The sequence below is a fragment of the Botryllus schlosseri genome, chromosome 16 (assembly GCF_051294905.1).
Source record: "Botryllus schlosseri isolate E-star chromosome 16, Bs_hap1, whole genome shotgun sequence".
Classification (NCBI taxonomy): Eukaryota; Metazoa; Chordata; class Ascidiacea; order Stolidobranchia; family Styelidae; genus Botryllus; species Botryllus schlosseri.
This window is the reverse complement of record NC_137251.1, coordinates 1,774,546-1,787,360: the sequence shown is the minus strand read 5'-3', so window position 1 is coordinate 1,787,360 and position 12,815 is coordinate 1,774,546. Positions and strand designations below refer to the sequence as shown.

At 40.5% G+C, this 12,815-nt stretch overlaps 1 protein-coding gene across 1 annotated transcript; it reads left to right on the top strand.

Annotated features, from left to right (window-relative positions):
- The first annotated feature begins 6,317 nt into the window (after positions 1–6,317).
- LOC145458959 (mitochondrial glycine transporter-like) lies at positions 6,318–12,692 on the top strand. The gene is made up of 8 exons (XM_080337474.1): positions 6,318–6,474; positions 8,149–8,352; positions 8,420–8,493; positions 9,018–9,123; positions 9,190–9,361; positions 10,819–10,976; positions 11,467–11,559; positions 11,619–12,692. The coding sequence occupies exons 2-8, from the start codon at positions 8,284–8,286 to the stop codon at positions 11,646–11,648; spliced, it is 702 nt and encodes a 233-aa protein (XP_080193600.1). The 5' UTR covers positions 6,318–6,474; positions 8,149–8,283; the 3' UTR covers positions 11,649–12,692.
- The last annotated feature ends 123 nt before the right edge of the window (positions 12,693–12,815 follow it).

The window sequence follows — 12,815 nt, the reverse complement described above, 5'->3', positions numbered from 1 at the left end:
TTTGACCGGCTTTTCGAGCATTAAATTTGATAAAACGGGTATCAATAGAAAGCTGCCGCTGTACTGATTACCAAAATAAAAATTTCATTCCGCTCATGGCTCTGGAAATTCCACAATGAGCCTCAAATTTTTTATTGTTATGGAGATTGGCGTTGTGACGCAACAATGCTGTCTGGCTAAACGAGAGCGTAGCTCAGGAGCAAAAGAGAGGCTGCGCGGCGAGAGTGAGAGTGCGCAACTGGCGTCGCCGCAATGGGCAATGAGCTTGTGTTTCGAAGTGCAATCGCGTCGCAGAGAAACGTCACGCAGTTGATACTTTCTATAGGCGCTTCGGTACTCGGTAGAAGCGAGTACACATTACCTGGCTCTACTTGACTGGTAAGGGTAGAACTGGGTCCACAGAATGCAATAGGGGCCTACCAAATTTAGCGCATTCTCCTTCAACTTAAAGAGATCTTTCCGTCTAGTTGGCTGTATACTTTAGATATGTCATATTATTATGATATCGATTGGCTAAGCCCGCTTGTTGTGTAGGTAGGCTTACCATATTTTGGAAATCAAAAAAGAGGACACTTTTTCAGAAATTCCAGACTTGCAAAACCGGAGAAGAATTCTCAAAAACCGGTGAATTTTTCCCACAAAAAAAAGGTCATCTATTCCGCTCAGAGCTCAAAATACCGTTTCTTCCTCCACATTGTCAGGTGGATGACTAAAAAAAAAAGTCATCATTTCGCTCAGAGCTAAATTCACCGTTTCCTCTCCGTAATACCCGCCGGAGCTTCACTTCTGTGCTAATTTTCGGCATATCACTCGCAATTTGCTCTAAATCTAACCTAATTTTTCAAAAAAGAGGACAAAAGGGCGTCCTCCGAGGACACTTTCAAAAAAGTCAAAAAAGAGGACAAATCCTCTTAAAAGAGGACGTATGGTAAGCCTATGTGCAGGGCTCTATAGAGTAGAGACACGCTGCGCTGTTGATGGCGTGTGTCGATACTTTCTATAGTCGCTTTGGTTAAGTCTGAGCATACATTACCAGTCTTTCCTTGACATGTAAGGGTAGGACTCGCTCCGCGAATGCAGCTGGTAAAATGTTGATTTACAGCAGGGGTGTCGAACTGAACTGGGGTCGCGGTCCGGATTCAAACCTTACTTAGATAGCTTGCGGGTCGGACCAGTCAAATGATTCCAAAATGATACCACCAAATCCTCATCTTTGTTTCTCACTGGAATGTTCTATTGCCAAGCCTAGGCCCTTGTCAGGAATATAGGAGCAGACTTGGACAACTAGATAATTCTAGTTGTCTAATTTCACTAAATTAGAGTGAATGCCTCTAATCTAATTTTAATCTAATTCGTGAAAGGTTTCCATGCTCTAATTCCAATTCTAATCTAATTTGTGAAATGTCTCTATGCTCTAATTTTATTTTTAATCTGATTTATTGTTTTCCTGAAAATGCCTCTTTGTCCGAGGCATTTTGCAGCGCAGAGAAATCCAGTGCTAAGCCGCCATCGCCTTCCTTACACCGACGTGCAGTCATAGTATAGTTATTGTGACGAATAATAATAACCTGCTAGCATAGTCGCTTCTAGTCTGCGAACAATATTCTAGTTTTTGTGCTGACTAACTTGTGAGATGCTCAAGGTGGGTTACCACAAAAGAAGTAAAAGTTTATTAAGTAGTACAAATAAACAAGAAATATTATGATCATAAACGTCATTTTATTTTGAATTATGAGCTGCGCACGATACCTGACAACGCTTTCGAGCGACTAATGAATAGGGCTGGGTAAAATCGAGTACCTGAGTGATTCGATCCTGAATCACGTATTATGCCTGGAGTCGAGTAATTGAGTATCACTCATTATGACGTCATAACAGAATGTAATATGTAAAAGTTCAAATACGTACCTTTTATGCGACCACAAAGAATATAATGCGTGCTATACACATCACATCAAAGATACTTTGGTATTTTTTCGACTATACCATGTTCTATGTGTCGGAGGTTTATCTGGGCTCCTCATCGCCGATCCCGCTGTAAATACAGCGCCTTGAAAAGCCCAGAGGAAGAGAGAGCCGAACTCTTGAAAGATGGCAGCTAAAGACCAGAAGAATGAAGCAGGACCGCAAAAGACATTGATGCAATTACCGTGTTGGGCGCAAATAACCTTATGAGCGATAAGAGCCAATGCCGTGATTAATAATAAAAAAAAACATGTCTTGGTGTGTATTGTGGCGCGGTATGCTAATGGTCGGCGGAGAGACCGGAGCTTATAATCACGTACCCGCAGGTTACACGCACTTAAACTAAATCACCCCAACGGCCTCGAGTGATAATCATCAGGGCCGGGCAAAATCGAGTACATGAGTGATTCGATTCTGAATCACGTATTATGCTTCGAGTCGAGTATTCGAGTATCACTTTTTATGACGTCACATCAATATGATATATCTCAAAGTTCAAATAATTATGTAGCCTACCTTTCATGCCACCCGCACAAAGAATATAATGCCTGTTATCCATCAAATTAAAGATACTTTGGTATTTCTTCAACCTTACCGATTTCATTCCACTTTGTGACAACTGACAATGTTGTGGGAGGATCATGACTTCGTAAATGTTTTTACACTAACGGTCGAAGCTTTGCACTATATGTTTCGTATGCTGCGATACGGCCAATCAAGGCTTCAAAGCTTCCAAGTGGAAAATAATATCGAAACCATAATTCTCGTTGATAAAATAACTTTTAGTAGCGAGGAGCGTGTAATTTCAGTACTCGAAAATATCTTCTTTTGCTACTCGACTCGAATCATCAAAATATTTACTCGATTCAGATTCGAGTACTCTTATGTGCATATTTTTATATCTTGGGGTAGGCCTATAATCTATAAAATAAGCGAAGTGCGAAGAAAAGTTTCAAGTTTATTAACACAATGGTAAATGAAGAAATAATTCAATATTGCCTACCCCCCGCAGTCTGTCGGAAAGACTGGACCCTTTTTTTCTTCGTCAATACCACAGCGGTATAGTTGGTAAATAGAGTTATTCGGTAGTAGAGACGGAAAATGACCTGTTTTTTAGTCAACACAAGCAGATTTCCCTTAATAATTCTAGAATCGGCAGCTTTCTGGTCCGGTAATCCAACTTTTGTAGTTTGTAAAAAGATATAGGGTTACCCACTGGCGTAGCAGCATGTGCTGCCGCCCCTGGCTTTGCTTAAAATGCCGCCCCCTAAGTAGGCCGCAGCAAATTTCGACATAGATTCCTGTCCAAGCAATCTTGTCAATAAAAATAATTACAAATAATATGCCGCGTCTCATCCTCACCGTCTCAACGTTGATAAGGCCAAAAATAATAAAGACAAGAAATAGCGAACGAATGTATTATGCAAATAGAAAATCAATAGCCGCCTCAAAGCAAAATCAGCGATAATACCCTCAAATTCAAGTTTTTGAACGTAGTCTGTTTCTATAGACAGAATGGGTAGATCTGATAACCGATCATCATTCATGGTAGAACGTAAATAAGACTTGATCAGTTTGATCTTTGAGAAGCTCCTCCCACAGATCCCAATAAACACCAATGGTCAGATAAAGTTTCAGACACGATCATAAATATCGTGTCGAATCAAGTAGCTTTGCATTAACTATAACCACTGTAAAACATCACACGCTGTTGCACTACGATCAAGCGTAGTTTCACTGCTCCACACCAGCCTCTTAACCCTTTTAAAATCCCTAATTGAACATATCATATGATCATATCTTAATTTGTGTACGTCCTAGAGGCCTCATATTGATTTGTACGAAAAGCTAGCAATCTTCTGATTTATATGATCCCTAATTCGAATGTATGAGGCATGACAATATTCGCAGCTAACTCCAAAAAGTCCACCTCGTCGTCATAAGTACTTCTAAAAGCGCTGGTGAATAAATAGTGACTTTCGCTTTGCAGCAGCGCGTGGGAATTCAAAAATATCTCTTAAGTCAGGGGTGGGCAACATGCGGCCCGCGAAGGGATTTAGTCCGGCCCGCGGACTGTTTTCCGTCTCACGTGATAATGTGGCCCTCGGCCCCAGTTGGCCGAGATTCCCCAGTACTTGCTTGCTATAGGAACAATTTTAGTGACTGTATGTTACTACGTGTAGTGTATGGGCACTGCGCAGCGTGCGAGAGTGGAGCTTACGCGTAAGTTCGTCCAGGCGAGAAGACTTGCATTATCCGCATTTACCATGACTCAACCCTAATGTCGTTTGCGGTAATCATAGAGTTTTTCGACTACAATGGTCATTTACACCAGGTTAATATTTCTTAGTTTTGATTCCGTAACTGCCGACATGTAGCACGGCACACTTCTAGGCTTGTAAGACACCGCTTATACCAGTGGTTGCCAACTCAAAACGGGTCTCGGGATACTTTTCAAATTTCGTAGAGGACGCAGGCCGCATGAATTTATTATCGCGATTAATTAGACCATACAGTTGAACAACGACGCTATCTCGTCACCTACTCAACCCAAATTTTTCTGTCAACCCCATGAAATTGTTGCGCTGTCTTCAAAGACGATGCAAAACAAATTTGACTCAATTCCAACCAGTAGAAGCGGAGTTATTTGAGTTTTTCGATGCTATTTCTTGGATTATCCACCGATCTAGGATAATCCCCGAATTATCGAAGAAAAACTGAAATAGCTCCGCTTCTACTGGTTGGAATTGAGTCAAATTTGTTTTGCATCGTCTTTGAAGACAGCGCAACAATTTCATGGGGTTGACAGAAAAATTTGACAAAAATTTTTTTTGCATCTTTGGGTAAATTCAAAATTTTCAAACTGTACGAAATCAGCGATTATTGGTTGGAATGAATAAAAATTTGCTGTGCGACGTTGTTTAAGGCAACCTAACGATTTAATCACGTAACCAGCAAGATTCAGGAAAAAAAGATTGTTTTGAACAGCCCTAGTGTACACTGTGCCGAGCGAGATAGTGTAATCGTGATGCGTCCGGCTTCTTGATCGGTAGGTCGTGGGTTCGAGAAAAAACGGGGGTGCAGACTAGATGACCTTATTACTATGAAGTCCGTATCACATCTCCGTCGACTAAGCATCTCGGTTGTGCAGGCGAAAATGAATACCATCTCTCTCTCTCTCTCTCGCACTGTCCAGCCTCATTTTGCCGCCCCCTTGGAGCCTGCCGCCCCTGGCGCAGAGCCAGAACCGCCAAGTGGCTGCTACGCCACTGGGGTTACCATATTTTGGAAATCTGAAAAGAGGACACTTTTTCAAACTTGCAAAACAGGAGAAAAATCCTGAAAAAATGGTAAATTTTTCCCACTTGGTCGGTTGACTAAAAGAAGGTCAACTTTCACTTTCGCCCAAAATACAGTTTTTTCCTTTACATTTTCAGGTGGTTGACTAAAAAAAGGCCAACTTTCAGGCCCAGCTCCCGAAATACCCGCTGGAGCGTTACTTCACGGTGCTGATTTAGTTGATTTTGCCATATATATTTTGCATGTATATTTTACCAAAATTCTCAAAAAAGAGGACATTTGGGCGTACTCCGAGGACACTTTCAAAAAAGTAAAAAAAGAAGACTAATCAGTCAGTCAGTCAGTCAGTCAGTATGCTTTTAAGTATGCTTTTATTGATCTCACCAACAAACACAACATGTACATTGGTATGGATTGGGAGACGACGGGGCACCGGAAGGTCTTAGATTTAGTCGCCACCCAGCGGAGTTATAAATGAGTAAATATGGCAAGATGTAAGTCTATCAATACTAACGATTATGGCGGTTAACCAGTGGTCATAAAAATAACAAAAGATAAAAATCATGGAAAATCAGCAGTAAACATCCAAGCATAGTACCGGTCCCCTAATCCCCTTAAAGAGGACGTATGGTAACCCTAGTAAAAAGTGCCCTCCTTTACGGATCCCAAAATATGGTAACCCTAGTTATAATGTTATAGCTTTCGTTGATTGCACATTTTTATGCGGTGGTTTTGTATTCGCCAATCGCCACTCATCACGGATTACGCAATTACATACTTAGGTTACGCAAATTTTTACTAGCTTTGTCGGTGGGTCACCGTCTGGTGTTTAATTCATGGACCGCTGAGCAATAAACTATTTCGACTTTCAACTTTATTCTGGTTTTACGATTTCAAATCGTGCGGTGTTTTGAACTGAACTGACCATCGGTCAAATGAGTTAATTCGTAATTTCTTACGTAACTTCAGATAACATACCTCTGGCGACACTTCGTGTCGAATATCGAATCATATAAAGTGGAGGTTCACATTTCCCAGAACACTTTCTGCTGTTGTGGGCGTCGCTGTTTCGTTTCTGCCGATTGGTCGAGGGATTCACACCTGATAAAACTGGATATATCTCAACGTGAAGTAAACAACAGAGCCTGAGGAGTCAGTGGAGCTGGAGAGAGCGTTTCGTGTCAGCTAAAGGTAAAGCTGGATATTCGGGTAAGTGTTTAGCTTTTATGACCGTTGATTGATATTATTTCACTTGTTATTGATGTTGAATTGTTGATCAGTGTGTGAATGACGATCCAATTGCTGACTAGTATAATATTTATTGTAGAATTACCATCTTAAAGTCTGATCGATTTACAAAAGCAGTACCACCATTATAGTATTTTTTCTAGTCAATACATGTGAAAACTGTATAGCAGGGTTGGATAGACTTGCTTCATGTGCGAGCCTCATATCAAAAATTTCAGTTTTGAAAGAGCCACAGTAAAAATGCGAATTTATTCCGTCACAATGAAACATCGGATATCAAATGAAGTTTATTATTGTACGGTGATACTGTACGTCTCTCTGGGCTGTGAGGTGTTTGAAGTAAGGCTGAGCAGCGCGAAGGCCGTATTCACCATTGTTAGTAGTGTTATGATCCACAGCTGCAACACCGATCACCGATGAGTTGCATGGTATGGTCGAGTCCGACCGAGGTTGACTCCTAAATTCCTGCTTATGTGTTAACGGTTCATCTAGGCTCCTTCTCGCCATGTGATCCATGTAAGGGGCGTCTTATAAAAAACCTAGAAGTGGGCCTTGCTACAAGTCGGTAGTATCGGCCTGGTATAAAATGACCAATGTAGTCAAAAACACCATGAATATCAAACAAACCATTGTTCGCCCACAAATGATCGTAACCTGAAGTGCCGGTAGTGGGATTAATCAATCAAGTGCATTGCTGATCACATCATTTATCATTGGTTATTGAACTTGAAATATGCACCATTGTGGAGGGTGTTACATTCGTGGGAACTCGACTCGAAAGTTGAATTGCAAATTTCTAACCCAGTAGTTCCACATTCCCCTCAATTTTACAAGTGTTACGTAAACCACGAGGAAAGACACAACACAGAAAAATACTCGTACTGTTAATACATGATAGAATGCATCAATATATAAACAGGTTGAACCTCTATCAAAATCGCTAAACGCATGTGCAGTCTGTAAAGTGCCGCAAGCATTAAAGAGCCGCATGCCCACCACTGCTATATAGTATAAATTTGAATCTTGTGCATAATAACCGCGTTATTTTCAGATGTAGTCAATGTCTCAGTAAAAAAGTGATGGTATTTTTTTAAAATTTTCAAACAGGTTTCTTTGATATACGCCCCTTATCAAATCAGTGTTCCCCATGAAACCAATAAACGTTTCCTATTAACACAAAACCAAAATTTATGAACGTCAAAATTTATTGTGTCTTTCACTTGAACTCAACAGCTTCCTATGCAAATATACTTACTTTTGGAATTATGTAGAAGAAACTACTTTTGTCGACTTTTAGCAAAGTACCCCAAACAAGTCTCCGCGTAGAGGAGTTCGTGTACCATGTATAAATAGTGGATTTAAGCGCTCTCTTCGCCCCGATTATTCGAAATTTCATGCCGGTGACGTCATGTTTTGTGATACTATGAATACTATTCAATTGTATAGGCCTATTGAAGTTCTGTACTTCCATGAAGCTCTCATAACTAAGTAGAAATTAACGGCAATACTTCCACTTGAGCACAATCGCTAGCTACTACTTGACCTCCTCACGTTATTATATAGGCCTACTCAACTTCATCAGTTAATATAATCTTTGGACTGTATCCAGCATAAGAGATTTCATCCCCATTTCAGGCCAACCAGACTGTTAAGTCATTCTTGGCTGGAACTGTGAGTGGAACATGTTCCACTCTGCTGTTCCAGCCGCTCGACTTGGTCAAGACGAAAATTCAATGCCTGCCAGTGAACGGCATACAGCAGAGAACTACCATGAAAGAGGTGGTACGATTTGTTATCCGTCAGGATCAAGTCTCGGGTCTTTGGAGGGGACTGCAACCTGTTAGTTTCACTTGTCACATCACAACTGATTGCTGTTCTTCACCTGCTCCCATTCTTTTATGTGTAGTCGATATTGAGATGCGTGCCAGGTGTTGGAATCTACTTTAGCAGTTTACATTTACTCCAATCAAAGACATTGGGGTGAGTAGTAATTATGTCAAATTTTTTTTGCACTAATATTGCGAGAAAGTTGTATTCAATTTTAACAAAAGTTTCATTTATGCACAAGTTTTTAAAAATTATTAGATTATGTGATATTCGAAACATTCCTGTGTATTACCCAACAGCTTCCATAATATACTATTATTGTGCCTCTAGAAGCTGACTGGTACATTTTAATTAGGCCAAGATTGAAAGATCAAAAACCGTACTACTTGGTTGGGGCTGTTGAGCTTCTTGCTTGCAAGCCAACTATTGCATCATAGTTATCATTAAGCTTCAGCTAATCCGTCACATAGCTCTTAGGTATGCTAATCAAAGAGAATAAAACAATAGAACCTACTAGAAATATTTTTATAGTATATTTTTCAAGTAACTCCTTTCCATTTTGCACAATACTTGTAAAGTTGCAGTAAAAATTTGCATGAAAAATAGAAAAAAGTTGCAATATAGTATATATGGACATCGAATATATTCAAAGGCGATTTTCTTTTTGCTACTCACAGAGAAACGAAGCCTGCGGCTTATCAGTCTTTAATTCTTGCTGCTACCGCGCGGACATTTACTGCAACAATATTGATTCCTTTCACTGTTGTCAAGACTAGAATTGAGGTATCGTGTCTTGCGTTCAGTAATTAATGTCGGTATTATAATTTTGTTATTGGGTCTTCATTGCAGAGTGGAAATTATAAGTATCCCGGGGTTGCTGGTGCGCTGCGTAGTATTTACTCCTTGGAAGGTCGTGCAGGTCTTGTGTCTGGACTATCTGCGACTCTGATAAGAGATGCGCCGTTTTCAGCAATCTACCTGATGTGTTATAATGAAGGAAAAGCGATGGTGGGAGGACGTGGTATGTTGGTATTGGTAATCTCACATTAGTCACATGTGTGGTAAACTGGTTATGCATCAATTGTCAGTTGAGACACTTTTTGAGTGGATCCTAGTTAAATCTAGCAATATCAAGTAACGATAAGGTCATTTTCCGTGTGAAATAGACCAAAATGATTTGTTAATCACCCCTTAACCCTTACGAGGTGGGCGTATCATATATGATATGGCATGCCTCTGACACCGATTTCTCCATGTTGTCACGCCCTAGACATCGGGTAATACGTTTTTTGAAAAGATGAGACTTTTCCGATGTATTTGGTACTTAACTCAAAAATTTTAGTTTATAAAAATGAACAAAAAATTAAAATAAAAATAAAATATGGTTATCACCTAAGACTTCCGGATATTTGCCGAGTGGGAAATATTGTCGGAAAATCTGCCAGAACATCAGAAGTCGACACGTACGGTTTTCTGTGTAAATTTTCACCGTTTCAAACATCAAAACATTTTCTGGAGAGTTTTCTGAGGGGGATTTGTAAATTTTGGTCACGCTTCAGTGATTTTCAAGATCTAGGTCAAGTTCAAGTGCAAATTCAGTCGGCATATGAGTCATAAACAGGTTTACTATGCCTGCAAATGGTTGGATATGACAAAAGAAAGCATATCGCGTTGTTTTATGCCATAAACCGGACTGTAGGGGCCGATTGAGTCTTGATCATGAACTTGACCTTGATGACCACTCACTGACCACGCCCATTTGTAAATTTTGTATGTATTTTCCATTTTTCGATACCTGACGAACCGCGCGGTTTACAGCCATGGTTGACGGCTTGTTTGAAACCAGGCAACAGTGGCTACGCACTGAAGCATCACATTCATCTCTCTGACGCCATCCTGAGGGTCAGCCTTGAAAATTGAGAGAGAGAGAGATTTTGGGGGGGGGAAAGCTTGTTTATTTAAACTTATTAAAAAACCTCAGACATGTCATGGGGTGTCGATCAAGGGTGGAATCGGTAGAGGGCTATACTCCGCCCACTTTTAAACTGGAACGGTCCAGATTCAAGACCTGGTGGGGTCACGGTGAGAATTTGAAAAGTGAAGGTCAATTCTGCAAAATATGGCCCCACCTCGTAAGGGTTAATGGCATTATTGTGTTGACTCAAAGTTACAATCAATTGGTATTGGTTGACCAAGTGTCATAATGCATGGGCTGGCCGACCCAAGATTACAATGAATTTGACATCCCTAGCATATGTCAGTGCATTGTATGATGCAGTAAAATTGTACAAGCGAATGTCTCTTGATATATTTCAATTACCTTTGCCGGTATTGCTCTGGCTGTATCGCCAGTACTGCTCACATCTGCTTGCAGTATGCAATCACATGATTTCTACAATACAAGATCACTCTTGGTGTAAATTGGCAACAATGCAAACACATTTATAGTGGAATGTGAAATTAATGTTTCTATTTCAGTGTCTGGTCCTGCGGGAGGATCGATTAATTTCATGTGTGGGATCGCGGCGGGCGTATGTGCCTCTATCCTGACTCAGCCAGCAGACGTGATCAAGACGAAAATGCAACTGAACAAGGGGAGACTCTCGATGAGACTGGCTGCTGTTGGAATATATCGGGTACCTTTCGCTCCGTATTCACAAATTGTGTGATTGCTAGATTAATAGGTTTGTATTTAGAAGGCAGTGTTTCTGCGGAACATGTGGGATTAATTAACTTGCTGGCCACTCTTGTCCGAATAAGCTTTATTCATCTTGCTCAAGTAACATAGTTACTCAAGTTTTTATACTGCACTCAAGTCTATCTGTTTCAAAAATCTTGTCTAGATGTAGAGCACATTACAGTAAGATAGTAAAAATGAGCTGCTTGCTATTTCCACCGTTGATTCGTTATTGCGGTGGTAATTGATATATTCCTTGGTTCTATTCGTGTGAGAGTCGAAAATTGTCGTAAAATTTGTCTCAAAGTGTGATTATAAGTAGCAAGTTTTTGCCACGCGCAAACATTATATTGTTATTGAAATGAACCCGAATATTTTGAAGTACTCCAAAACATGGAAAATCTTTCATCACTGACCGTAATGGGGGTATATTTTATCGTCGGTTGCAGGTGTATGGGATGTCTGGCTTTTTTCGTGGGCTTGCCCCAAGGGTGATTCGTCGGACCCTGATTGCGGCGATGGCGTGGACAATCTACGAAGAGGTAAAATTATTATCGCTGGATTTGCGATGAAGCGCTTGTTGACTTTTTTCCTTTTCCAGATCATGAGCTGTCTTGGGCTGAATACGTGATGGTTTCAAAAATGTGCTTCAAAAGCCTGTGAAATTGTAACGCTGACCGACCTGTCCTGTGTCCATATAATGCTGTGCAATATAGCTACAGTGGTGTCTAGCAGTTCACAGTACATATGGGATGACATTTTGCCTTCTACTTTTTGTATTATCCTGTTGCACTGTTGAAGCAGGTTCTTCCTGTAGTTTGTTATTATTTACTTTGAGTCTCTTTAATATTACTATGAAAAGTCTCTACTTGATACTTCATAGCTTTTGTGCGAGAAGCATTGATTCCATTGGTTGCCAACCTCAAAATCTCTTGTTAATGGCGATAAGCTTTTAAAGTCTTAATTCGCATTTTGGTGTATTTTATCTTAGATATACTTTTCGTAGGCTACTGTATATATTTCCGTAGTGCTTGATTTGTTATTATCAAAATTTGCGCCATTGTGTCTCTGGTGTTTTATCTGCAGGCGCGTAGCTCGCGTATATATTCTCACCTCCGCGGTACTTTGACTATCTCTCTTCAGCTTTTTTCATAAGTCTCGTTTATTCGCTCGCTTTATCGTGACTCTTTGCATTAGTACTTGACCTCGGTGCGGTAGTGAAAGTACGTGCGGCTACAGACATTGAGGCTCTATTTCATTGTTCAATAGCGCAACGGCGCGCGATTTCGTTTTGCATTTTTACTATATCCTTCCTGTCCCTCCACTGCTTCGATTGACATCTGGTTGTTCACTGCCTACACTTCAAACACATTTTCGCGCGTCAATCATAGGTTTTCGTTTTTTTTGCGCGGAGCTAGGCGTGGGCAAAGCTCACGCGACGAACATGGTGCATATACGGATAAGCCCGTATCTAATGTAACTGCTTGTGCATCTCAGCGGAGACCATTTCTGACGAGGGGTATTCGAAGCCGTGCGAGCTGTTGAATTTCTGCTGTTACTTGATCCATATATCATAAATGATGGGCAAGCAGCTCAACTATCTATTATCTGTCCAATAGTGAACATTTTGCGACGATTTGACGAATGAGCCGTTAATATACTGAACAAAATCGCTCTTTTTTTCTGCTGATTGGCTGGTATCCGTGTGAGGTTAAAATGATTGCGCCAGGGTCGTCTAGATATCATTTGGGTTGTGTGCGTGAGTTGAAGGATAATGAATAGCATCTGTTCACAAAAT

Bases quoted from the DNA above. Each gene is read 5' to 3' on its own strand.
- LOC145458959 (XM_080337474.1), top strand. From the start codon at position 8,284: ATGAAAGAGGTGGTACGATTTGTTATCCGTCAGGATCAAGTCTCGGGT. The intron at 8,353-8,419 runs GTTAGTTTCACT...TTTTATGTGTAG, and splicing joins TTTGGAGGGGACTGCAACCT to TCGATATTGAGATGCGTGCC. The intron at 9,362-10,818 runs GTATGTTGGTAT...TTTCTATTTCAG, and splicing joins AGCGATGGTGGGAGGACGTG to TGTCTGGTCCTGCGGGAGGA.